Below are 27,155 nucleotides of genomic sequence, written 5' to 3' on the forward strand. Positions count from 1 at the left end.
AGGATCACCAAAGTCATGGAGGTGGTGACAGCTACAGCTTGGGGCATGGCTGGTAGGAGGTTCTCAGCACATTGTTCCCGAACCTCAGGATAACCTGTCTACTATCACTTTTGAGTGAGTTCTTCCCATAGAGGGTCGTTTCTCTTGGTTTGGAGTCAGGCTTTAGATGAAGCGTGTAGCTGTGAGCTGCTTTTACACTGCATTCCAACAGCAAACTGGCAAGCCAGCAGCATGGTGTGGGTAGAATGGTGAGGACATAGATAAAGACAATGAGCTGAACCAGGAAGCCCAGTGCTCCAGACTCCACCCAGGGGCTGAACAAATGCCTGCAATTAAAGACACTTGTTTCTTGAGTTCAGGTTTCCAGAACACGTGTTTGGTGTCTCACAAATCCTTTTAACTCCATCTCCAGGGGATCTGACAACTTCTTCTGGTCTTTGGGAACACACAGAGATATACATAATGCACACACACACACACACACACACACACACACACACACACACACACACACACAATTTTTTTTAATCCCAAATTTAGCCCAGATCTTTATGGAAGTTGATAGAATCTGATTTCCTCCGCTCCCAGAGGCTCCCTGTTTGGTGGTCCATAGCAATGTGAATAGGCCCCTCTCTTCTGTTTCTAAGTGCGGTTTTGTAGACACAAGTGTCTGGATTGGAGGCAGAATTTGATGTCGGGATTAAAGTAATTTTTCCTAGTGGCTGTTAAAGATGAAGTGTAAAAAGGAAGTGAACATCCAGGTGGATTGTCATCAACGGGGATGAGAAGACAGGACACCTTTCCTTCATAGTTCAAGGTCATCTCCACCAAGAAGCCTCCCTGGGCTCCATGCGGCCCTTCTTTAATTCACTCTGATGCCTGGATCAGCTTCTGTTCATCTTTTTCTGTAAAGTCAAACAAAGATAATCACAAAGTCTCCCTGGGGACTTCATTATTGAGCATGTAATATTTTCAAACAGGTACTTTTATAGACAGTAGAAAAAGCCATTCACATGCCCAGAGCACAGTACACCCAGGACCCCCAGGACACAGTATGCCCAGGGTCTCAACAGGAAAGAAGAAGCATTCTGCACTGTAGAAATATGTTAAGAGGGTTGACCAGGCCATGGAAGGTCATCCACAGATAATGAGGAGCTGACTGGGTTGCGAATCTCCATAATTGGTGGCAGCCCTGTCTCTTCCATCAGACCAAGAGCTTTCTGAGAGGGGGAAGGGCTTGCCTTGCTGGCCTGGGCCTAGGCAGTCACACCAGAACAAGGACTCCAGGGGTTCCCGTGCTCAGGACAGATACAATGTCTTCTGTCCCTCAGACAAGCGGAATGGTGGCTTCTTCCAGCAATGGCAGCTCCTGGACCGAATCCTTCAGCAGATTGTCCTCCAGGATGAGCAAGGCGTGGACCCTGACCTGGCACCACTGGAAAACTTCAATGTCAAGAACATTGTCAACATGTGAGTCACAGATGGCCTCTGCCAGTCCTACTTTTCTCCCTCTGAGCTTGCCTAGCAAAACTTTGCTACCTCTCTAGCCCACAGGAGATGCCGGAAAGTCTGTTCCATCGCATATGAAAGACCCTACCCAGTGCCACAGCTGGGTTGGTTACTTTTCTTGTTTGTATGCAAAATACTTGGACAATGAAGAGGAAGGAAGGGATGGAAGAAAGAAAGGAGGGAAAAAAAGGAAGGGAAGGAGGGAGGGAGAGAGGGGGAAGAAAGGGAGAAAGGAAGGAAGGAGGCAGGCTGGGTTTCTTTTGGCTCATAGCTGAGTGTATTATCATCACCTGGGTGCAGGATCTTGAGGCTGCTGAGATTAGGGTGCAGAGACAGCTGGCTTTCTCTTCTTCATGTGGGCATATATGGCCAGCACAATTGAGAGGCTGGATTCTTTATTTTGTCTCATTTCAATGTGAATAGCCACGTCATGAGCCTATTGATAACTGTGCTAGACAGTATGAATATGTGCTATGCTCTCAACTCTCTGTTCTCCATGGTCCATTGCAGGGCTTAGAGAGTGGCTAAGAGCATTTATGAAGAGCACCGGCCTGTAGACTAGAAGTCATGAGCCAGCTCAGGCCTCCAGTTAGAGCTGAGAATTTTTTTTCCCTTTATCTATTTATTTTTGTTTTGGAGAGTGTGGATATGTGTCATGCGCACATACATGTACATGCATGCACACGTAGGATATGCATGTGAACGCCATCCTCAGGTACATTGTCCATCTCCTTTGAGATGGGGTCTCTTGTTGGCGCTGACTCTTCACGGAAGGTTTGGAGGCCTCTGACATGGGGCATGGACCTTTGAACATAAACCTATTATATGAGGTTGTCAGAGCCCTAGGCCTTTTACAGAGTGTATAGGACACACAGAAACCACTTATGTTTACAGTAGTGAGCTAACAAGACCTACTTTAATACCCTGGTTTTTTACTTAAATTTTTATTTAACTTTGATATGAGTTTGAGTTCGTCTTCCTTCAGGGGACAAAATGCCTTCCTGATTTTGCATTCCAAAGCCAAATGCAAAGTGGATTTTAAATGATTCTCATTTTATTTGTTCAAATGATCAAGTGTTGATTTCATTCAACCCCTAAATGGCTTGTTGCTCAAGCACAGCTAGTAAAATAATCACAAGGTGATGCCTCAAGACCAGTGAAGCCTCTGTGTCTTCTTGGGCTGCAGTGGGCTTCTTTCAGACCACTTTAGGTTGCTGCAGATAGAAGGGTTGACCCCAAGTGTGAGCCAGTATATGAGACCTGATTTAGCCTCAAATGTCCCTCCTCTGAGGCCCCAGAGGTCAGACTAGGAATGGGGGTGGTGGCATTGATGCATAGATGGATATGTGGGTGTGCCTGTGCATGTGTGTGCATGACTGGCTTTTTCTCTTCTTGTCTCTGTTCCGGTTCTCTTTGGAGCCTTTCTGTGCCCCAGATCTACTAGCCAACACAGTTTCTGACACCCTTCATGTTGCATCTGGGGGCAGGAGGCAGGAGGAAGGAACGGGAAAGGTATTAATGGATGGGCTGTGTAGTAACAGGCCTCTGCTCTCTGGCTCTGCACATGAGTACAATGGAACCTTCTAGAATTCCTTGCTAAGAGCCTTTCCCAACTCATGGACCATGCAAGAGGTCCCCGACCCCATCTGGATGTCTGCGTTTGGCCCTCCTATCAACTATTGATTTTCCATCAGGCCAGCACATACTGGCCTCGAGTTTGATGTTTCCAGTTATCTCACAAATGGTCCTCTGGGATTCATAGACAGATGACATTAGCCCAGATCAACCACAAGGGCCCCAACTGGTATCTGCTTCGCTCACACAGGCTGTGTCAGCAGGTCGCAGCAGAGCCACTTTGTCTGGGTTGATTAACCCTTCTTTACCATCTCCATTTGCCTGGCCCCAAGTAGAACCCAGTCTACCCTGCACCCTTACCCAAGTCAGGGAACACAAGTGAGACTCTGTCCATGCCCAGGGAACACTCTTTGGGTGTTAAAGGATGTAGGACCTCAAAGGCATCTGTAGTTGCCCTCCAAAGAAATCTCACCATGGACCGGCAAGATTGTTCACCATGTGTAGGCGCTTGCTGCCAAGGCTGATGACCTGAGTCCAATCCCCGAAACCCACACGCTGAAGGAGAGAATAAACCCTCAAGGTTATCCTCCCTGATTCCATACCTGGTGGCATGGAGTAGATAAATAAACAGATGTAAAATGTAATAATTACTGGGCTGTCGTGATGGGGTTTAGTCTCTCATAAATTTAGGGTCTGAGGAAACGCTAATTTTAACACCTATTGGAAGTTTGCTGTGAATGATACTGTCCTGCGACTCAGATGCCCTCACGATCATATGCCCTCACTCCTCTGCTGTCAGTGGACGTCTTCCCACGCCCTTACATTAGGCTGATATGATATTTCTGGCTCTTAGATGCACTGTTCTACTCTTACAAAGGTAAAGGGGTGTGTGTGTGTGTGTGTGTGTGTGTGTGTGTGTGTGTGTGTACTGTAGATAGCCTGGGTTCAGTCCTCTATCTAGTACTACTTCTCAATCACACTGGGAGTTGGATTGGAAGAGAACCCGAGGTCCTTGCCATTCTCATGATCCATGAGGACGCCGCCGCAGAGTGAGAATGGACAGGGATGGAGACCTGGAGAGGCATGTGAGAAGCCTGTGTGTGCACAGAGCAGAGCTCAGGCTCTGTCTCTGGGGAATAGAGATGCCCGTCTTCCAGGAGGAGGTGAGCTTATGTCAAAGTCACGTGGCCCTTCCCACTTCTCCTCAGGCTCATCAATGAGAACGAAGTGACGCAGTGGCGGGAGCAGGCAGAGAAGTTCCGGAAGGGTGAGAGGGTCCTCCGCCTGAACCGCTCCCTACACCCTCTTCCCACCCTGCTGGGACCCATCCCCTTCCTCATACCTGCGCCCCCCTCTCCTCTCGCCCCCTTCAGAACACATGGAGCTCGTGAGCCGGCTGGAGAGAAAGGAGCGAGAATGCGAGACGAAGACGCTGGAGAAGGAAGAGATGATGAGGACCCTGAACAAGATGAAGGACAAGCTGGCCCGGGAGTCCCAGGAACTTCGCCAAGCGAGGGGACAAGTGGCGGAATTGGTAGCCCAACTCAATGAACTCTCAGTACGAGTACTCGGGCATCACCCGCTCCCACTAATGTAGTTCAGCCAGCACCCCGATTTCAGGTTGGAGTGGGCAGGGCAGGGGTGAGGAGAAGGCAGGAACCCCAAGGTGAGGGAGAAGAGAAGGAGGCCTTGAGTCCCTACCCAAGTAGCCCTTAGTGAACGGGTGAGCCCTTTATGTTAGCACATTAGAAAAAGATGACCCTTCTCTAGATGAGATGGCACTGTTCCCAGATTGTACCCTAAACAAGGGACTGCAGGTAAAATTCCTGCCCCTTCCTTTTGACTGGGCATCTGTGTGCAGTGAGTAGCTTGCACCACTGCAGGCATGCATCCAGATGTTTCATTTCGATTGTTGGGACTCTGGTTGTCTAGTGTCTGTGAGGACGTTTAACTTTCTGTGTGTGTGTGTTTGTGTGTTTTCACACGTGTGTGTATTTTTGTGTGTCTGTATCTATGTGTGAGCATGTGCACATATGTGTCTGTCTCTGTGTGTGTGTGTGTGTGTGTGTTGCTGTTTGAGATGCAGACAGAGAAAAACCGTGTCTAAATGATCGCGAAGGATTGAAGGAGGTTTGGTGAGGCAGAAATGGGGATGGATGGAGACGCGTTAGCGTGTGCGGATGGGCTCACCATCCTGCCTTTTTTGTCTTCCCACAGACCGGCCCGGTGTCTCCCCCGCCGCCCCCTGGAGGCCCACTCCCCTTGTCTGCCTCCACAACAACCAATGATCTGCCTCCACCCCCACCCCCCCTCCCCTTTGCTTCCTGCCCACCCCCACCGCCACCGCCCCTCCCTCCAGGAGGGCCCCCTACCCCCCCAGGTGCTCCACCCTGCTTCAGTTCAGGCCCGCCCCTGCCTCAGGACCCCTTCCCCAGCAACGATGCCCCACTCAGGAAAAAGCGCATCCCCCAGCCTTCACACCCACTGAAGTCCTTCAACTGGGTCAAGCTGAACGAGGTGAGTGGCTAAGGGCCATAACCTGCACCTTGCACTTTGCACAAGTCATCTTGAGACTGTGTTTGGTCAGGCATCAGGGTGGGCTCGGAGGGCACTGATGATGGAATTCCTGGAGTCAGGTGGCTCCTTGTCCCCTCTGAACACCAACACTGGGGGAAAAGCTTGGTGCAGACCTTGTGCTTACTGCCACAGCCGCTTGCCAACGAGCCCGTGTGTGCCAGAGAAGCAGGCATTGGAACTAGGACAGTGCTTCAGTGGGCAAGAATACTTTCTCTGCAAACACACGGGGCTGAGTTTGAACCCACCATCCACATAGAAAGCTAGTTGTGGCTGTATATGCCTTTCATGCCAGTGCTGGGAGACAGAGACAAGGAGCTTGTAAGACAGCTGGCCTAGCCGAAGTGACAAGCTTTCGGCTTAGTGAGAGGCGCTGTCTGAAGGAATGAGGCAGAGATGATGAAGGAAAACATGGCCTCGCCTCCCGAGAGCCTTGGGTCTGACTGATTAGGATATGTAAAGCATGAAGTACTTACAGGTCTGGAAGATGGGCTGAGAGATGGCTCAATCGTAACTGATCCCAGCGTGACTCTGTGCCACGGGCGCAAATCACTTTCCTGGTCTGTTACCGCAGTTTGATTGTCCATTGTGGTCTCTAAGATCCTTCTACTTCTGGTTTCCCAGTCTGGGTGGAAATGTGGAGTGTAAATCCAGCCCCCCCAACCTCCTGAGTCACTAAAGCATTCAAACCGCCCATGACAGCATTTCACAGCTAGGTCTGTAAAGCCCCAAGCTTCTCTAGGCAGCAGTTGTGACCTTTGCATGCTGCTTTGTGAGAAAGCCACAGGCAGGGTCATCAATAGCTTCTGATAGTGTCATGGTACTGACCTTTGGACTTGGGATTTTCCTCTGTGGTCCAGTATTAATAAAGGCTACACGATTCCCTAGGGACCCAGAGCCCGGTCGTGTATCCTTCCTAGATCCATGCAGTGGAAATACACTGCGTGATATTTGAGAGCCTGCTAGTCAATCCCAAGCTTTCAGTCCTGTGACAGGGCAGAGGATGGAATTATTTGGCCTTCAGCTTCCCATCTGTAAGCTGGGGAGAGGGTATCACCACAACGCCCTCCAAAGGATGGCTGTGAAGGCTGGCTGATAAACTATTGAGGAAGCACCCTGACACAGATAGTCTCCACAATGTGAGGTCAGTTATTATTCGTGGTGTCCTCTCCGTCTGCCACCATGACTCTCAGCTGTGCTTCCCTGAGACTCAGTTTCTTTCCCATTTGGGCTATGGAAATAATATCCTTCCATTTGCCCATGGGTCACATAATAGCAGGGCCAGAAATGTCAGCCAGTGGGTCTTTGGGGCCCCAAAGTTAGTGCTCTGTGGGGGAAACCTCATGAAGCAAGTCCTGGGACGTCTGTGGACAGATCCAGAGGCCAGAAGTCCCAGGAATCTAGGTTACAGATGGTGGATATGCCAGGGAGATGTGGTGGGGTTATCTTGTGATGGTTATGAGAGAGGGCCCTACCCCTCTCCGCTCCAGACCCCAGGACGAAGGCCTGAGAGCCCCGGGAGATGTGGGGAACAGGGTGTTTGAGAAGCTGTGAGTGTTGAGGTCACTGGTTTGTCATGTTGAATGCCGGCCCCCTCTGTCCTTGCTCTGAGTGCCACGAAGGACTGGAAGCTTTGCTGTCATGGGCCTGCCCTTCCCCATCCCTGAACGAAAGACACTGGGTTCCCAGATCCCCCATTGCATCACTCGGCTTGTCTCCCTGCCTTCCTGACTCAGTTCCCCATCCCATCCCCTCTCCCTTCCCCCACATCTTCTTTTCCAGGAGCCCAGTTTCTTTCTCTATCCTACATATGCTCTTAAACGCGTATGTGCCTGCACGTGTGTGCGCGCGCACACACACACACACACTGGTTGTTTCCACCATGAAAAGAATGTGTCTGTGTTGGCTTTGGCCAGTTGCCTGTATCGCTTGCTTCTGTGAGCTTCCCAGCCCAGCATTCCACATAAGGGTCCCTGGCCTTCGGAAGGCCGCAGGAATGTCTCCTCCCTCTTGACTCTGGCCTAGCCTCCCCTTTTCAGAGTTTAAGAAAATAAAAGTGAGGGAAAGGTATACTGTCTCTAATCTGAGGAGGAGATTTAGTAAGGGGTGTTAGGATGGTTGCCTGACCGGCCTCTAGACAGATGAAAGTAGACGACAGGGTGATCGCTGTCACAAAGTTGACTAATGCTGTAAATGAGACAAGGGTTCTTGGAGGAGGGGTTGATAATGAGGGATGCTCCCCTATTTCATGCTTGTCCTTCATGACCCTGCCCCCTGGACCATCAACACGATGTTGCAAGGTTGCTGGTGCAGTTTGGGCTCTATAGACTCCAGCACGAGGGTCCAAAACCATGGGACACTGCCTCAATCAGGGGAGCTGGGAAGTATAAGTCTATGGGTCCATTGCAATCCTAAAAGATGGGGCACTTTCCCTGGCTCTGAGCAACAGGAAGTTGAGGCAAGCTTTGCTGAACTGAGCCATCACTACAGGGGGCAGCAGGTCCCAGCTTTGGCATGGGTCCACTTGCTGGAAATCTGGGAAAGTAGGAACGAAAATCCTGGGAAAGAAAATGACCATCTGAGATCCAGGGCGTGCACTCTAGGCTCAGGCCCAGACAATCCCATATATGCCGAGTAGCAATGCTTCCAGAGAGAGCAGGCCTGCACGGTGCCCTCAGAGCACGGCCTTTGGTTGTGTCTTTCTGAAAGAAGCCTGGAGGCCACACTCCAGTGCTGGCAGTGGTTTCTGAGACACTTCCATGGCCCTCCCATGGAAGGAAGGCACAAAGAGGCGGTTGTCTTCTAGAATTGTTGAAGAAGTGGGGGGATGGAGAAGGGTGGGTATTACTGGACCCCTTTCTGGAAGTCTGAGAGCCTCTGGTCAGCCTTTGGGGACAGGTGGGGCGAGGGAAGTGTTGGCATCTCTGTCACGGAGGGGCCGGGTCACCCATGGGTTACCCTGAATTTTAGGAGCGTGTCTCTGGTACCGTGTGGAAGGAAATCGATGACATGCGGGTATTTCGGATTCTGGACCTGGAAGATTTTGAAAAGATGTTCTCGGCATATCAGAGGCACCAGGTGAGACCATACTCTCTGATCTCTTGGGTCTTGGCTTCCGGTCCACACGCCCGTGCATGCCCCTTGTATTCAAACCCTGCCCTTTCTCTCAACTTTCCTTTTTCCCTGTCTGTCTTCCTTCATTTTCCTTCCTCATGGGTATGCTGAATGACTTTATTGCTACTAAGTTTCCATGTTCCTGCCCAGGGCATAGAGATAAATAAGTTGCACAGTCTGGTGAGGAATCAACACAGCCTGTTCTAGGGATGGAATGGTACTTTTCACTCATTGGAAGTGGACTCCCAAACTTGGCCTCTGCTGAGCCCTGTTCTGTCTGGTTTGGGGATTATAGACTATGCTTAGCGGCTACTGTAGCTTTCAGCCCACTGTTACCCACATTCCCCTCTCTCTCTCTCCCTCTCTATCTCTCTCTCCCTCCCTCTCTCTCTCTCTCTCTCTCTCTGTGTCTCTATCTCTTCCTCCCTCCCTCCCTCCCTCTCTCTCTCTCTCTCTCTCTCTCTCTCTCTCTCTCTCTCACACACACACACACACACACACACACACACCCCTACAGAGAAGTTAAGGCTGTAGAGACGGTGATAGATTCTGCTCTATGCCACTTCCAAGGATGGAGACTGGGGCCGGAAGGCCTGCTCTGCTCTGCTCTGCTCTGCTCTGCTCTGCTCTGCTCTGCTCTGCTCTGCTCTGCTCTGCTCTGCTCCGTATGCATGGCCAGCCCTCTAGCCACAGAGACTGGAAGGGGGCTGGCTCGTGGCCAGATACAGGTATAAAATGATGAGCACTTGTAGGGACCAATTGCCGGGCCTTATCCTCCGAGCCTGAGTGGCTCTGAAGATAGGTGGGGCTCTGGGATCTGAGTGCAGCTGTCACTGTGAGGGCTTCTCCCAGGTCCACTCGGTGAAGAATGGCTGAGGGGCTCTATGGCCCTTGACTCCTCCATGTGTCTTCTAAGAGGTTTGCACGTTCATCCCTTCATTCATCTCTGCTTGGCCCAGGACTCCGGCCTTGAGGATTCTGGTATCCTCAGGAGCCCTGAGCCATGGTTGGTTGCTAGATACTGTGGCCTGCCTCTGGCAGTATTCAGAGGGTGCTCTACTTTGTCATTTGCCAAGTCTAGACTCTGGAGATGCTTCTTCATAGGGCAGTGAGGGTCGCAATCTCATGGCGAGCCAAAGGAGTGGTGTGGAGTTGACACTCTGGCCCGTCTTGGGGTTCCAGAGAAAACAAATGACTATTTATTTGATTGAAGTGTGGGTGTCTGTGACATCTGATCCTCTACTCTTTAATTCCAAGCAGTGTTTTAGCCATGCTGTGATTAAGCTGGCATGGTCAGGGCAGGGATCAAGACTGCAAGGAAGAGTTATATGAACACCTGTGCCCTGCATAGGATGGGGGTGGGCACATGGATGTATCAGACACAGCAAGCCCATGCCTCCCTTCATTTGTAATGGGATTCTAGACTGGCCTCTCCGGACTCCAAGGCCCTGAGCTGGGATGGGAGGCAGTCAGGAGAGAGTTCATATGGGGTTAAGGCCTCCCCACTTCTCCAGAAGGGTCACATCGAGACCGCCCATTCCATGCCTCTGGGCACACTCCCTCACAGCTCATCTGGGCCTCATTCACTTCAGCATCCAGGACTGAAGTCAAGCTGAGAGGCCGAAGTGACCTGGTTACCTACTGCCTCCCTGTGTCTTAGGTCCCCAAACCTTGAGCCGTGGGGCAGAGAAGGGCCCCAGTCCTCTCTGTGTCCTTGGTAGATTCTGGCTTTACCTCCACCCATGCCAGGAAGAAAGACACAGGACAAGCTCTGCTCCTCGGTCCCTTAGACATCAGAACGGCAAAGGGAAGGGACAAATTCAAGGCTGCCTGGTTTCCCTGCCCCATGACTTTCCACTAGCTTCTTGGTTCAGATTCATGTTCTGAAAAAGAGGAACTCCCCTAGGTGGAGGGGCACCCTCTTGTCCTTCTCAGCAGGTGCTCGGCAGGGGCAAAGAAAGAACTAGTGGTCAAAGCCTGGGGACTATTTGGCTCAACTGAGATCTTTCCTGGTCCCAAAGTGGTGGCCTGCTTGGTGTTTGCTTGCCCAGCTTCTCTGAGCGCATGCCTGCCTTGAGCTGCTGCCCAGGCCGGGACTGTCTCTGGGTTCCTGTCTCCTGTTCCTCGGGATGCAGTGGACAGACTAGGTACCAAGGATGCTCACGTTTATCTTGGTGTTCCTGAGTCCCCGGCCTCTTGACTAACAGTGTGCATGTTTACTTCTCTGATGGCTGAGGCTGCTGCCTGCCTAGGAGCTGATAACTAATATGATCTTCAGCAGGTATGTCGGTCTCGGTGCTCTGGACATTCTCTCTAACCCACTGTCCTGGGCTGCAGCCCGGCACTGGGTCCACGAATGAAGGCTTGCCTGAACTGCCTCCAGCCTTTATTACTCATCCATGTAGGGTGGCATGCAGGAGGGTCCCCAGAGAGAGAGAGGCAATGTGAGAAATCGGGGGACTGCAAGCAGACCTCTGCCAGCCGCGGAGGCGAATGTCCACAGAACGGAGAACGCTTCTAGCTCTATTGCCTCACCTACCAGTCCCAAGGCAAGGCTTTCCAGCATGACTACACATGTTGGGCACTGCACAACTCTAGAGGGAAAATCCACAATAATGGCGTGCCTGGCAGGCCCTGGAGTTGTGTGCCTTGGAACATGTGCTCTGCAAAAGTCCCTACAGCCATACCTGTGTGTTAAATAGGCTCCCGAGTCCCTGGTTGGGGAGGTTCACTAGCAGGATGCTTGGGAGCTTTGACTGTGCCTACTAGCATCCCAGAAGTGAATTCAGTAGTGATTCTGCCTCTGTTTTCCCATATGACTTTATAAAACCCTTTAGTCCTGGCATATTGAGATAGGCTGGAAGTCTCCAGGAGTTAGAAACTATAGCCTTATGGGTGCTAGGATCAGCTTCTCATTATGAGCTTAGGGAGGCTCTGGGCAGGTGTGAGTGTATGATAGGCAACACCATATTGCCTGAAGCCACAGAGATCAATTACAGCTTCTGTTTGCACAGCTCCTTTATCGGGCTTCCAAGAGAGGCTGAGTTATAAGAGGGGTGACCCTTTGCTACCCTCCACCCTTCCTAGCCCAGGCCAGTCCTAGATCCTCTCCTAAGAGTTGGTGGTTAAACACCCTACCTCTCCCGTCTGCTCTCTCTCTATTTCCACTGGGTCAGGGGCATCCCCACATTGAAAGAAGAGTGGGTGGGTCTGGGAGGTGGACAAGGAGATTGGGAGCAACTCCTCAGCACCCCCTGCTTAACTCATCGTTTGCAGAAGGAACTGGGCTCCACGGAGGACATCTACCTGGCCTCCCGCAAAGTCAAAGAGCTGTCAGTCATCGATGGCCGGAGGGCCCAGAACTGTATCATCCTTCTCTCCAAGTAGGTACTGGCCTGTAGCAGGGAACGGCACCCCAAGGAGAAGCCTGAAATGGGTGGTAAAGGCACTGAGATTGGGATAACTCCATGGTAGAGTGCTTGCCTGACTGCCCAGCATGCACCAGGCCCTGGGGTCACCCAGAGCACTGCAAATCAACAAACATGACGGTGGAGCTGCAGGCCCACAAACGGTGGCAGAGGAAAGGTGGTGGGTGAGGCTGGCCTTGCCTCTCTGGCTTCCCCAGAGGGGCGGGGAAGGATGCTGGTGTAGACCACTATCCTGCAAGCCCATGCTCTTCAGACAGGCGACTGTCTGGTCCCTGTCAGCCCATGGAGGGCCCACTCAGCTTAGGCCTGGGAGCTGTATGATGTCAGCCTGCAAGCATTTCCCTGGGCTTTGGAACAAACAAGCAGTATCTGTATTAACAGCGCAGCTTCTGTGTGGGGGCCTCCCCCAGGCAGGGTCAGGGGCACCGCCCCAAGCTCTATTCTTAGTGCTGCCCACGGCCTCCTCTGGGACATCTGCCCCCTCTGCCCTCCCACAAGCTCTGTGGCTGGAGTTTCTGCCACTGAGTGGTGGAGGAGTGCTGGTTCCCCAGGGTGCTCAGTGGGTGTGTGCGGGGAGGGGTGGGGAAGGGCTGCGTGGGTGGTGAGGAGGGGCTCTTGGAAGACTGATGGGAGCTGGATGGGAACTGGGCACCGTCAGAGACACGAGAGCCAGGCTGTTCTCCCAGAGTTCTGTGTCACCCTGCTCTGTCCTCCCATGGAGATGCTGGAGATGTGTGAGGCAGGCAGGGGGAGGGGTGGAGTGGGAGAAGGGAGAAGTCCTGTCAGAGCGCCTCTGCCTGTCCATCCTAATCCCACGTGACTCATCAGCTCTGGCAAAGCCCAAGCAAGGCATCAGGGACTCGGCCTTCAGTGAGAACTAAAACACCCATTACTGGAAATATGGAGTGCATCGGATTTCCTCTTTACTAAAATTAGGAGGGAGGGGGAAGGGGAGGGGGAGGGGGAGGGGGGAAGTTCACATTGGGGCTGATGAGAAGGTGATGGCCAGGCCAGGCTGCTCAGGGCAGGTTTGTTGCAGGTTGAAGCTTTCAAATGAGGAGATACGACAGGCCATCCTAAGGATGGATGAGCAAGAAGATCTTGCTAAAGACATGCTGGAGCAGGTGAGGACCCTCAGGGAGGGGAGGAGCCCAGCTTGGGGGAAGCCATACCACTTTCTCCCCAACCCCAGAAAGAGTAAAACCCTTAGGTCGAAGAGGCATGGAGCTGGAAGCACTGAGGTTTCCAGAAACTTCCCTGGACTAGGCTTTTCTTTAAAATAAGCTGCCAGAGAACTTGGTGGCCCCCACAAGGTCTCTAGGACGAGTCAGGTGTCAATGGTCATTTCCTCCTCTGTAAGAAGGATCTGGAAGTAGCAGACAGGCATGCCACCATTGGACACCATTAAAATGAAGAGTACAGTTGTCAAGCATGTATGCCATCCTGGGTTCCATCCCAAGACTGATGGGTGGCACACATCTGTAATCCCAGAAATGGGTTCAAGGCCAGCCTGGGCTTCATGAGACTGTCTCCAAAGAGGAATGGGTCTGCTGGAGAGATGGCTCAGCAGTTAAGGGCACTCTCTGCCCTTGCAGAGGACCCAGGTTAATTTTCTAGCCCCCATATTCTGGCTCAGAACCACGCATAACTCTAGTTTCAGGGGCTCTGTGGGCACCAGATACACATGTGGGATACAGGCATACATGCAGACAAAACATCCATGCACCTAAATTTCAAATAAAAAGAAAAAGCGTGAGCGTCAACCCGAAGACACGCATTTTTCCTCGGGTAATAACAGGACCAAAGTGCTGACTGGTTTTTAAGTGGACATACAAGGACATCGCACACATGGCATGCAGTTGTAGTAAGGAACCCTACCGATGAATGAGGAAATGGCAAAAGCCCCGGTTTTGGAACTGAGCCGAAGACCGGAATAGGTGTCTTGTGAAAGGTGCCTGGCAGCCTGTGAGCATATACAAGGCTCCAAATGTCACCAGAGAAATCCAGTAAACTGTAGCTACAGCTGAAGACTGACAGTCACATGTTGACAAGCGTGTGGCAGAACTGGGATTCCCATTCAGCTCACTTTACAGAGGTATTTGGAATACATATAAAGGCTAAACATGTCTGCCCTGGCGCCCAGGTAGCTCACCCTTAGGTACACACTAAAGAAAGGTCAATATACATATTAAAAGACATACACAGACTTAACTAGCAACTTGACTTATTAAACTTCCCGGTGGGTAAGCAACCCAACTGATCGTTGGTAGGAAAGTGGATAAACAGACTGTGGTACGTCCCTTCAGCGGAATACTACTCAGCAGTAAAGTAAGACAAACTAGTGATATACAGCATGGATGAATCTTGGACGTTATGCTGAGTGAAAGAAGCCAGATGCAAGTTAAACATAGTGACTTGGCTCACTTTCTGTGGCTATGACAAAATACCTGAGGCCAGCTAAGCTATAAATGAGAGTTTACTTGGCCGGTGGCTTTGGAGGCTGGCAAGTCCAAAAGCATGGTGCTGTGTCTGCCTGGCACCCGTTAAAGTCTTTCGCCGTACCAAAGCATGGTAGAGGGCATCATGGGAGGAGACAGAGAAGATGTGATAACTTGGATTTCTCTTTCTCGTATCAGACAACTAAGGGCTCTACCCTTTTGACCTCATCTAACCCTAATGTCTACTGCCAGATGTCGTTAACATTAATTGGGAAGTTTCCAAGTGTGAACCTCAGAGGCACACTTTCAAACCGTAGCCCAAGGGCTGGAGAGGTGACTCAGAGGTTAAGAACACTGGCTGCTCTTACAGAAGTCTGGGGTTTAGTTCCCAGCACCCACATGAAGGCTTACAACCCTCTGTGACTCTAGTTCCGGGAGATCTGATGCCCTCTTCTGGTCACTGCAGGCACTGCATCCACATGACACTTTCATAATCATGGAAAACCTGAGCTTGCTATGTAGCCAGGCTGACCTGAAAATTGATGTGTAGAACAGGTTGGCCTCAACTCTCTGTAGCTCAAGCTTGCATTGAAATTCATATGTAGCCCAGGCTGGACTTGAACTCTTAATTCTCCTGCCTCAGCAGGCCTGCTCCATATTGGTCAGAGGTGATGCGTGTGTTTCTCCACATCTCACGCTGTATGCACTGCTTCCCGTTTGACTTGTGCGTCTGCTCTTTGCAGCTCCTCAAGTTCATCCCCGAGAAGAGCGACATTGACCTCCTGGAAGAGCACAAGCATGAGATTGAGCGGATGGCACGCGCAGACCGCTTCCTCTATGAAATGAGCCGGTCAGATGGGCACCGGGCATAGCAGGAGGGTGGGGACTCAGGGCCCGGTTCTGCCAATGGGGCACCAGACATAGCAGGAGGGCGGGGACTCAGAGCCCGGTTCTGCCAATGGGGCACCGGGCATAGCAGGAGGGCGGGGACTCAGGGCCCGGTTCTGCCAGTGGGGCACTGGGCATAGCAGGGGGAAGAGTGATCAGGTTGCCACTCTGCTAAGGAAAGGGAGAGAAGGATGCTCAAGAGGAAGCTAGAGCTGCCTTGGGGCCATGGGTCCACCTGTGACGTAGCCTGTCCTGTTCATAGGATTGACCACTACCAGCAGCGGCTACAGGCCCTCTTCTTCAAGAAGAAGTTCCAGGAACGGCTGGCAGAGGCCAAGCCCAAAGTAGAAGGTAAGGCTGTGGCCTGTGGTGCACACCTGGAGAGGGGACACGGCTGTGGATTGACAGTGGGGGAGAGGAAAATTTCCCTCTTATCCCGACCCCAAGTCAAGGGCAGCAGTTAAAATTTTCAGCACGGTTTCATGTGGCCTAGACTAGCTTCCAGTTTACCGTGTAGCTGAGGCTAGCCTTGAACTCCTAATCTTCCCTGCCTCCACCTTCCAAGTGATGGGATTAGCGGAATGCCCCACCAACTTGAAGTGTGGTTACTATGGAGAAATGTTCTTATTTAGGCTGGCTTCTGTGCCAGCCATATGATGCTTTTCTCAGTCTCCACATTATCTCCTCGGGGTGGGGCATCCCTTGACGTCTGCCCCAACATGGGACAGAACAGAGCAGGAAAGGAATGTAGCCAGCACCCTTGTTGGAGCCTGGCGTGTAGAGTCATCCACCACTTCCTATTGAGGAGCCCCAAGTTCACAGAGTCTAGTGGGCATGTTTGCTTAAGTGAAAGCTCATCAGAAAGCCGGCAACCGCATAGACCCTAGAGATATCTGGCTTGATAGAGTCTAGGTGATACAGGCCTTCTCCAGATTGCCATCGCTGAGAGCCGTGAGGTGTATTGTGGCAATGTAGATGTCCTGCCAACTGGTCCATTACCCTTTGTCTCTCATCACTCACTGTGTCAGAGAGTAAATCCTTGGGGCTGCCTGTGGGGAGCAGGACTCAAAGAGTAGTGGGAAAGAATGGAGGGCAGGATGGTGGGCAGATATGTGAGCCCAGCAAGGCAGAAGGGGTCCACTTGGGGGTAAGGAGAAAACTTACAAAGCAGGAAAGAACAAGAAACCACCATCTTGGATGCTCAGGGTGCCAAGCCAGAGGCAGAGCAGAACTTGGGCGCCCCCTGCTGGATACTCTCTGAGATACAGAGTTCAGAGAGCAGATAGGGTCTTTTGTAGAGGCTCCTTAGGGATTTCCAGAGTAGGCGCTTATAGAGATAAAGGCATTGGTGTTCAGTGTGTACACACATGTGCATGCAACAAGGGACCTCAGACTGTAATAAAGAATAGATCATCCATCAGGGGTATGTCCTTGCCCTGATGACCGCCAGCAAGGCCTTTTCATCTCCGTTCTTTTCCTACTCCTATTTCGGGGACAGGAGGCACAGGCCTCCTATTTATGCCTCTTAGGTCAGTGGGGCAAAAGTGAGTGGCCATTTGGAACTGTGGAACCAGCGTAGCGTAGGCTCTGGGAAGGTTTCATCTCCAAGGAGACATGCCCAAGAGCTAAGGCTCAGCCAGGATCCTCTTTACTCTCAAGCTACACAGAAAAAGATGTGCTGGAGAGAGCATCTGTGAGGACATCACACCTCAATGGCTGGGATCCAGATTTGTAGGCATCCCTCCATTATAAATGGCTGCTGTCCTTGAAGGACTCAGAGCTCGGTTGGGGACAGTGACCTGAAGGCATATACACACACTCATCTCTGTGTTCTCAACGCTTCAAGAGTTGGGCTCCATATTTATTCCTCCTTCCTGCTCTTCCAGAAGTACTCGAGAGGTATCTAAGATCGAGCCTAGCTCAGCTGAGTGTGGAGCCATTGACACCCACACTCTCCTCCCCTAGACAGGGCTCCAGGTGAAGTTATTTTAGGGCATTTTACCAAGTTTAATGAATTTCCCAATGCTGTTTTGGATATTTTCTCCCTATGAATACATTCATTGCTGAGTATACTAAATTTACCAATTCTCATTATAAGTAGACTCACTAAATATAGCCTGGGTGAATGTGACTGTAAATGTAATATTCTTATGCATGTATTCATGAACATATTATTCTTGTGAATGCCTCTGAGATGTCAGCATCACAGACGGGAGTTTTCTCATCTGCTCTGATTTCCTTTCAGCGCTCATCATTTTCTGTTTTGCCAACATTTTTAACATTTTTAAAGAATATTCCTATGTAGATTTTTCAAACACCAATCTTAGAAAACTCTCCCTAGCCATATAAGTGGCTGAGGATTTTTGCAAGTAAGTTCTCTTTTTCTTCCTTTTCGGTTTTTTGTTTTTGTTTTTGTTTTTGTTTTTGAGACAGGATTTATCTGTGTAGCCTTGGCTGTCCTGGAACTCATTTTGTAGATCAGACTGACTTCAAACTCACAGAGATCCACCTGCTTCTGCCTCCCAAGAGCTAGGATTAAAGGCATGCACTACCACTGCACAGCTAAATACTGCGTTTTTGTTTTGTTTTGGAGACTGGGTTTCTCTGTGTAGCTCTGGCTGTCCTGGAACTCACTCAGCAGACCATGCTGGCCTTGAACCCAGAAATCCTCTTGCCTCTGCCTCCCTAGTGCTGGGATTAAAGGTGTGGGCAGCACTGGGCTCCAGCCCTTCTTTACACTCCCCTCCCAAACACTAGAAATGCCACCCTCCCAAGAAAGCATCCTCTCTCCTTTTGATATCTGGATAAGTTTTTCTATTTTGAACTTCCTACAAATGGAATAATGTGGTGAGTGATTTTATGATGGCTTCTTTTGCTTATGTCTTATGAATTTCCCCCCAGGATGGTGGGGGCTGTTGAGCTAGGCAATGTCTGCTCTCCCGCTATCTAAGGCCCCGGTGACAGACCAAAGTTAGAATCCACTGCAGTTGGGAAGCCATCGAGAGGTTACTGACAGGAGTGTGGGTGACCGCAAAGCAGTCACAGTGGAAGGTCTGTGGCCAGCATGGATGGCGGCTCCCCATGACTGCAGAGATGGAGCCCTTCCCCTAACAGTCCCAGTTTATACACTCTATTACCCCCACCCCTGGGCCCCAGGGCCATTGGCATTTGGGAGGAAATGGCATCAGCTGTCGGGGGTCCCTGCCTGCTACCTCCTATGTGAGGTGTCACCTGGAATGGCCATTTACAAGCAACTACAACTACCCCCCCCCCGAGGACGGTGGCCATGGGACTTGGACGATAGTGCTTTGTGGTTTTGAATTTTCATCTGAGATACATGTGGAGGGTAGAGATTCAGTTTTCAGTGCTGCATTTTATTCCATTATAAGGAAATTTAAAAAAAAAACTGGGCTAGACAGAGCTGGGGAAATGGCTAAATTCATAAAGTGCTTGCTGCATAAGCATGAGGACTTCAGTTCAGTCCTTCAGAGCCCAAATTTCAAAATCATGAGAGGCAGGCATGGCAGAATGCCTGGACCCCTGTGCTGTGGATGTGGACAGAAGGACCCCTGAGCCTCCCAGGTGAGCTAGCTAGAGAAAGGGTCAAGCCTCAGAGTCACGGGGGGACCTTGTCTCAAAACCTAAGGAGGGGCGTGCTTGGGAAGACACCTGAAGCCCAACTCTGGCCTCTCTGCAAACAGACACATGCAGGCATGCACTGGGAACAACCTAAATCTGCAACCATAACAGGGTGTGTTAGCCCATAGAGTGTGCATATGTGTGATCTAACGACTATGTGAACAACTCCAGCTTCTCATTTTTATAGTAGCTACTTCACTTTTTTAACAAACTGCAAATGTGTGCACACTTTCGGCCTGGTGTTTTCTTTTTTATGTGATATGTGTCTGTGTTTGTTGTATGTGTGACATGTACGCACATGTACAAGTACACACACATGTGCATGCATGCAGAGACCAGAGAGTCAGATGTCCATCTCCCTCCATCTTGGTTTTTGAGATAGTCTCTCTATACCTGAGGCTTGTTTGGGCTAGACTGGCAGGCTGGGAAACTCCCAGGATTCTCCTGTCTGCGGCTGCCATCTTCCTTCAGCATTGCAGTTACAACCCTACCCATGGTGCTGAGGATTTGAACTCGGGTCCTCTTAATTCCATAACAAGTGCTCCTACCCCTGAGGCATCATCTTCCAAACCCTGAGGGCTTTTGTTTCATTTTCATAACAAGATTCTTCTGCCTAGCCAGAGGCTACCAGGTGGTTTGGTCTTGCCACTATCTCAGAACCCGAGGCGTTGTCTGAGGATGGTACCTGAGGTTGACTTCTGACCTCCACATCCAATGTGCACACATCTGCAGCCACATGCACATATACAATACAGGGTTTCAGAATGTGTCGAATCATCCTATAAGTAAAAGCTCGAGGAAGCACATTTGTTAGGTCTAGAAAGATACAACTGCCATATTCAAGTATGCATTTATAAAAAGTGTAATACTCTCCATGTGCGTGATAAGATAGTCCAGATCATTCCAGGGGTGAGCCACCCTAAGGCAGGCTAGCTTTGGGGGTGGGTGAGAAATGGAGAGTCGTGAAGAAAACCCAGTGGCCCCTTCTTCCAGAATGCTCCTGAGAAGCCAGGAGCCGTGCTGTCCTGACCCAGTCTGTGCAGCAGCACTCTGAGCTGTCTCTCTTCCCCCAGCCATCCTGCTGGCCTCCCGGGAGCTGACCCTTAGCAAGCATCTGAAGCAGATGCTGGAGGTGGTCCTAGCCATCGGTAACTTCATGAACAAGGGACAGCGTGGGGGCGCCTACGGGTTCCGGGTAGCCAGTCTCAACAAGATTGCTGACACGAAGTCCAGCATTGACAGGTGGGGATTCACAGGCTCCCTCAGCCCTCTTACCCGGCCCTCTTCTGTCTCTCTGTGCTAGCTGTCTTGTCCACTTAAAAAACGTTGTAAAGGATTATTTTAGTGGTGTGTGTGTGTGTGTGCATGTGTGTGTGTGTGTCTGCGCTCGTGCAGTTGTCTGTGGGGCCAGCAGAGGGCACTAGAGTCACAGGCATTTGTGGATGCTCAGAACCCAACTCAGAACCTCTGGAAGAGCAGACAGCCTGGTAACTGCTGAGCCATCTCCCCAGCCCACTCTTTGCCTTTTCCTCTCGTCACATTCCATCTGGTTCATTGTCCCTCCTCCCCCCGCCTCCTGACACAGCTGTCACCCACAGGAACATCTCTCTGCTTCATTACCTGATCATGATCCTGGAGAAGCACTTCCCTGACATCCTCAACATGCCCTTGGAGCTGCGGCACCTATCAGAAGCTGCCAAAGTCAAGTAAGCAGCCTCTCCCTGCTTCCTTCCCTGTGATCTCACTAGCTGGCGCCCTCACCTGAGAGATAGGTAGTGTCTCAGGGAATGCTTTTAGAAGAATCAGACAGAGACAGCTTGCTCTCTGAGGTGCAAATCACCTTATTTCAGAGGTGATTCAGGGAAATACCTGAATGGAGCAGAGAGCCATGTATAGAAAGAATACCTGTAACACATGCATTATTGAGCCGGGTGCACTGTGGCAAATGGAACTTAAGCCTAAGGGGGAAACAGCATAAAATAGAACCCCCTCCATCTGTTTATCCTGTGGCGGGGGTGAGGGAGTGGGTTACTCATGCAGAACACTAGCCAAGTGTCCTGGGCTGTGAACATCACTCTAACGGGCAGATGGGGCTGATCCAGATAAAGAACACTTGGCTGGATGCTGGAGAGATGGCTGTATGGTTAATAGCATGCCTGCTCTTCCAGAGGACCCCATTCAAACCTCAGCACCCACGTGGTGCTTCACAACCATCTACGACTTCGTTTTCAGGGTATACAGTACCCTCTTCTGGCCTCAGACATTAGGCATGCATGTGGCATACAGACTTATATGTAGGCAAAACACTCACACACATAACATAAATTTAAAATTAAGCCATATTTTAAATCCCGGTCAGCTAGAAGAAGGGGACCTTGAACTGTAATGGGAAGGCCATCCACAGCATCTTCTAAGGCTGCCAGACTTCACCTGTGCTCTGGGGAAGCCAGAAATGCTAAAGCTAACAGGTATCCAGTGCCACTGTGTGTAATGTATTTATGTTATAACAAAACACCTGAGACTGCGTAACTAGAAAAATTAGAAGTGTATTTGACGCATGGCTCTGGAGGACTGGAAGTCCAAGAGGATGGTGCCACAATCTGCTTAACATCTGTTACACTACAGTGTAGCATCAGCTTCCCAGGCCAGGACAGACAGGCAATGAAGAGCCATCATGGAGGCTCGGCCCTCAGGACTGACCTCATCATATCAAAAGCATCTGTCCAAGCCCCACCTCTAAATACAACAACCTAGGGCTTTGGGGAGACACCCTGTTAAATGATGATGGCATTGCTCAATGGTAATGCAAAGAAATAAATCGAGCCAGATGCTAGTGTGAGAAAGCTTTTGATAGGCTTAGGAGGCGATGCAGCGTGTGCTATGAGGGTCTGAGTGCCATGCCCAGAACCCAAACAAACAAAAAGAGGTGGACCCCTCCTAAGACGGTGCCTGAAGTTGTCCACTGAGTTCCACATGTATGAGCGTGCACAAACATGCACCTGCACTTACACACACACACACGCGCGCACACACGCGCGCACACACACACACACACACACACACACACACACACACACACACGGGAACTATGTGATACATGCATCTGGAAGGATCCATGGAGCTGACACTCTACAGACACACAGGGCCGTGATCTGCTGGAGCCATGTATGGGGGCCTAAGAGGGGTGGGTCACAAGGCCACTATGCTCCCAGCTGTCCTTTTCCTGAACTGTGCTTGGTTCTTCACATCCAGAGCTCATGGGTGTCTTTTCTCCCCGTCTCCCCACAGCTTGGCAGAGCTGGAGAAGGAGGTGGGCATTCTCAGGAGGGGCCTCCGAGCAGTAGAGGCGGTAAGTGAGCCTGCTGGGCTTGAGTGGAGGCTTCCCAAGAAGAAGCCAGGCTTGATGCCATTTCTATGTCCATTGCGCCCTCCTCCCCCACATCTCAGATGGCAGAAGCCCCAAGTGATGAACTTGGATGACCCAGGGCTCCTGGATGGGGAGGTGGGGCAGCCGCAAGGTGGACAGAGCCTTAAGAAAAGGTGATCCACCTTATTGGGGTTCACATTTAGACCCTTACAGAAGGGCTGTCTCTCTGAGATGGGCTCTATGTCACTGAGCAGGGGGATGTCCTCATGGTGGACTGACCCGTAGGGCTGTTACACGCAGAGGCTGAGCTCATTACAGGTGACATACAGCGGTATGGCCGTGGGGGCTGCTGTCCCATGAGACCCTACCTTACTGCTCTTCCCTTCCCTAGTGGAGGCTGAAGGCTCATTCACTCATTGATGAGAACTCTGGTATCTTAGTCCCCTCAATGGGACTAAAACAAATCCATCAATGGGGTAGCTTTTAGAAACAAGACATTACCCCTTGTAATTTGGCAGGGTGGGCCATTCAAGACCAAAGTGCGGGCAGGTCCGATGTTCAGGGAGGCCTGGTCTTTATGGGTGGGACCTTCTCAATGTGTCCTCACCTGCTAGAAAGGACGAATTTCCCCGGGGCTCTTGTATAGGGCTGCTTTACAAAGACTCTGCCCTTAAGACCTAGTCCCTCGATAGGAGTGTCCAACCCATGACCCTTAGGCCACATGTGCCTCAAGAGAGCCGTGACTGGGGCCTGACACCAAACCACAAACTTACTTAAGACATTATCTTTTCATGACTTGGTTGTGTACTTCTCAAGTGTGCACTCTGTAGACGACAACGTTGTGTCATAGTGTCAAATGTTTGGACACACCTCCTTGCTTTGCTGTAGGGGTTAGGACTTCCATACAGGAATATTGAGAGCGTACAAACACTGGGCCCAAGCCCTGGGTCTCTGGTCTTGTTACCACCATTGCGGTTCTCACATCTTCATACCTGATGTACTCTCAGGACATCTGTAAGTCTTTGTCCCTCACTTGGGAACTAGAGTACTTTCCCAGAATCCCCATGAAGGAAGGGGAAGGTAGGAGGAGAACTGATTCAGGCTGAAGTTAAGAATTAGAGAACCTGCTCTTGCTACCGTGGGTGATGGTTTCCGTTTTTGATGGTCCTGAAAAGGGCTACTTAGCATATGGATCACAGCCCAGCAGCAAGACTTCCCAGATGATGCTGGTCACACTGTAGTTTTTATTGGCATTGTCAAGGCATGAGTCACAGGGTACAGCAAACCCATGTGTGAAAGATGGCGCTGTGGTGATCCGCTGAGAAAGAAAGTGGAGAGTGAGGGGCAGGCAGAGCTTGCTTAAAAGGGAATTTTTGCGCATGCGTACAGAGCTTTACATAGCCACACAACACGTGATGTAGCCACTCAGCACATGACATAGTGATGTATCGCACATCCTGCTGACTGACAGGGTGGGCCAGCATAATGCCTGGATCCTCACACACACATCATTCAAAAGCCAGAAGGGACAGTGGTGGTTAGGGAAGGACACGAATAGCTGTACAGACCCACAACTCTCAAAGACATCTTTAGAACTGTGAACCCAGGTGCCATCTTTTCCAAAGGCGTTTATGATGTCCTCTGACTGATAAGTAGCATATGGTGGTCCCTGGACTCCATCTGTCTAAATCGTGTTAACCCTCCTTTCCCAGGAGTTGGAATATCAAAGGCGCCAGGCACGGGACCCCAATGACAAGTTTGTCCCTGTCATGAGTGACTTCATCACAGTGTCCAGCTTCAGTTTCTCAGAGCTGGAGGACCAGCTCAATGAGGCCAGGGATAAGGTAAAGATGGCCCAGTGCCCCCACTGTGTCTCAGCTCCCTCTTTTCTAGGCATGGTGTGACAGGGACAGGGACAAAGCCAGTGCCTTGAGACATCCCATCTCCTCTCTCCTCCAAGGCAATCAGTGACTACCTTGTACCACAGGGATCAGGGCCCACTTTTTAGGTACCCAGGCACCATCAGCATTGTTTTAAATTTTATTTTTATGTATGTGTGTATACATTTGTGTGTGTGCGCTTTTGCACACATACCTGCGGAGACCAGAGATCAACCTCGGGTGTCATTACTCAGGAGCCAACCATCTTATATTTTACCACAGGGTCTCATTGGGACCTGGGGCTCAATGATTAGGGTAGTCTGGCTGGCCAGCCTCCGAGATCTTCCTGTAGCCTGCTCCCCACTGTTGAAATCATGTCCCCCATCACCTGCTTTACAGGTTTGCTGAAAGTTTATAGTCCCATTCACCAGATGAAGACACTGAGAATCAGAGGGTCTCAGTCACTTGGGCAAGCATCCTGAGTGCCCAGCTGAGCCTTGAACTTGCTGGCACTCTACCTACTTCTGTGAGGATGCAAATGGACCCATGTGGTGTTCATTTTAATGTGTGGCCTCTTATGCAGAAGACCCAGGGGGAGGGTGGCTGGAGAGCCAGCATTTCCAGCAGGCTTCCAGAAGGTACACAGGCTGCGGGTCCCAGGAGGACTACTTGGGTGGGGAATGTTTCCTAGATGGTATTGTGTGCATTGGGTAAGAGAACACAGTGCTCACACAAAGTCAGGGTGGTGCCTGCTTCATGTGCATAGAGCCTGCTGTTTCTGTCCATCACCCCATTTGATGCCCACAATAATACCATGAAGCTGATCCCCATTTTACAGGTGAAGGAGTCGAGTCACAGAGGGGCTAAGTAAGTCACCCACCAACTAAGTGACCCAATAATGACTCGATGGCATGTGTGGGCCCTTTCCATTCCAGCCAGGCAGTGGCTGACTATCGATAAGTCTTCCCAGGCCATCATCTCCTGATTCCACACCTTCAGTATAAAGGACCCAGACGTGGCATAAAATTAGACTGTCAGCTAGCCCCAACTCATCTCCCCAGAAGTCACCCCAACAGGAGTTATTCACTAGTGAATTTTGGATTGAGGCTTCCATGGGTGAACCCTGGGGTTTGAACCATCTCTCCGTGCCTACACCTGTGCCCCAGCTTGGACTGGGCTCAGCTGGGAGCTAACTGACTACAGGCTTGGGCTCACCGCACTTCTGTGTCTTTTACAGTTTGCCAAGGCGCTGACGCACTTCGGGGAGCAGGAGAGTAAGATGCAGCCAGACGAGTTCTTTGGTATCTTCGATACCTTCTTGCAGGCCTTCTTGGAGGCCCGGCAGGACCTGGAGGCCATGAGGAGGAGGAAGGAAGATGATGAGCGGAGGGCGCGCATGGAATCCATGGTAAGGGCTGGGGGTGGGGGTGGGGGTGGGCAGGGTGCAGCACAGGAGGGCATGAAGGGGAGGGTGCTTGGAGGATGCGAGATAAAATAGGAGCCCAGAAGGGAGAAACAGCTCCCAGCTTGGGGGGCGGGTGGGGCATCTTGAGAAGCAGCAGAGTGTCCCTGGCCGGTGACGCGTGTCCAGGATAGGGGTAGGCTCGGGCTGGGAGAGCGTTCAAGGACCAAGAGGGCTGCAGGCAGCTTGCCTTGTCCCTGACTCACTTCACCTTCCCACTCTCAGCTGAAGGAGCAGCGTGAAAAAGAAAGATGGCAGAGGCAGCGGAAGGTCCTGGTGGGTGGCACCCTGGAGGAGAGCGGCGAGTTTGATGACCTGGTGTCAGCCTTGCGCTCCGGAGAAGTCTTTGACAAGGACTTAAACAAGTTCAAGCGCAACCGCAAGCGAGCAGGGACTCAGGCCCCAGAGGTCACCCGAGAGCGGGCCATAAACAGGCTAAATTATTGACTTGGGGCCACACAGCAGCCGGCCTGAAGACAGACGTGTTAGGGGAGAGGAGTTGCGTAGAAGCAGCAATGACTTCGGTGACTTGGAGAGCTGGGTTGGGGAGCCCTGGGCTGGGTCCTGAGGGCTGTGTGGTTAGACCAGGTGTCTCCCACGCCGACAGAGGGGCTTCTCATCTCCCCTTCATCCATTGCCACCCTGTCACTGTCTGTGCCCCCCTTTCCTGGCCATCACTCTCTAAGACTAGCTTGGACATCCCTGGCAGGCCCTGGGCTTTGGTCAGGAAATCCCAGGTTGGAGGACACCATTCTCCAGACTTTGCATTGGCGCAGAGCTATTTAAAATCCCAGAGACACATTCCTTCTCTGGCCTCTTGTACAGGATATGGTGGTGGAATGGAACCTGAGAGTCAGCAGTGGGGACTCTAGGCTCTTATCTGAAGAGACAGCTCAATGGAACATGGATCTGGGGTGGAAACTAGAGGCCTTGTGTGTTGTAATGAGATAAGCTCTAGCAAGTTCCAGAAGAATACATGTGGAAAAGGGACCAGGAGCCAGCAAGTGAGTTATCTGCCTTTTGCCTAGAGCAAGTCCTGGGGCCTCTCCTCTCCCCTCGGCCACCTCCATCCTATCTACTAGTGTCCAGCTTCCAACTTCATCTCTGGATTCCAGAACTCCGGATCGCCATCAGCTTATGGTATGGCTCTGGAAAGGAGAATGTCCAAGGAAGACCTCCTCACCAGGCTCAGCATAGGAGCCCCAAAGCCCACCCCAGTGCAACCCGAACCTTGTGCTGGACGTGACATGAGTTCCCAGGAGTTCTTCACCAAGGACTACA

General features: G+C 51.1%; 1 protein-coding gene across 2 annotated transcripts in view; it reads left to right on the forward strand.

Annotated features, from left to right (window-relative positions):
- Positions 1–26,359, forward strand: part of Daam2 (dishevelled associated activator of morphogenesis 2) — a 43,772-nt gene extending 17,413 nt beyond the window's left edge. Inside the window, exons 10-24 of one of the 2 annotated variants that reach the window (XM_051204210.1) lie at positions 1,332–1,470; positions 4,293–4,351; positions 4,458–4,642; positions 5,302–5,601; positions 8,629–8,736; positions 12,049–12,155; positions 13,240–13,324; positions 15,382–15,488; positions 15,789–15,877; positions 20,239–20,407; positions 20,764–20,871; positions 22,454–22,514; positions 24,245–24,376; positions 25,650–25,820; positions 26,100–26,359. In XM_051204210.1, coding sequence (XP_051060167.1) covers positions 1,332–1,470; positions 4,293–4,351; positions 4,458–4,642; positions 5,302–5,601; positions 8,629–8,736; positions 12,049–12,155; positions 13,240–13,324; positions 15,382–15,488; positions 15,789–15,877; positions 20,239–20,407; positions 20,764–20,871; positions 22,454–22,514; positions 24,245–24,376; positions 25,650–25,820; positions 26,100–26,321 — 2,042 coding nt within the window. In that variant the 3' untranslated portion in view covers positions 26,322–26,359. The remainder of the gene's footprint in view (positions 1–1,331; positions 1,471–4,292; positions 4,352–4,457; positions 4,643–5,301; positions 5,602–8,628; positions 8,737–12,048; positions 12,156–13,239; positions 13,325–15,381; positions 15,489–15,788; positions 15,878–20,238; positions 20,408–20,763; positions 20,872–22,453; positions 22,515–24,244; positions 24,377–25,649; positions 25,821–26,099) is intronic. The other variant, XM_051204211.1, reaches the window with a different exon arrangement.
- Positions 26,360–27,155: the final 796 nt, after the last annotated feature.

Source organism: Phodopus roborovskii, unplaced genomic scaffold, assembly GCF_943737965.1.
Source record: "Phodopus roborovskii unplaced genomic scaffold, PHOROB, whole genome shotgun sequence".
Lineage (NCBI taxonomy): Eukaryota > Metazoa > Chordata > Mammalia > Rodentia > Cricetidae > Phodopus > Phodopus roborovskii.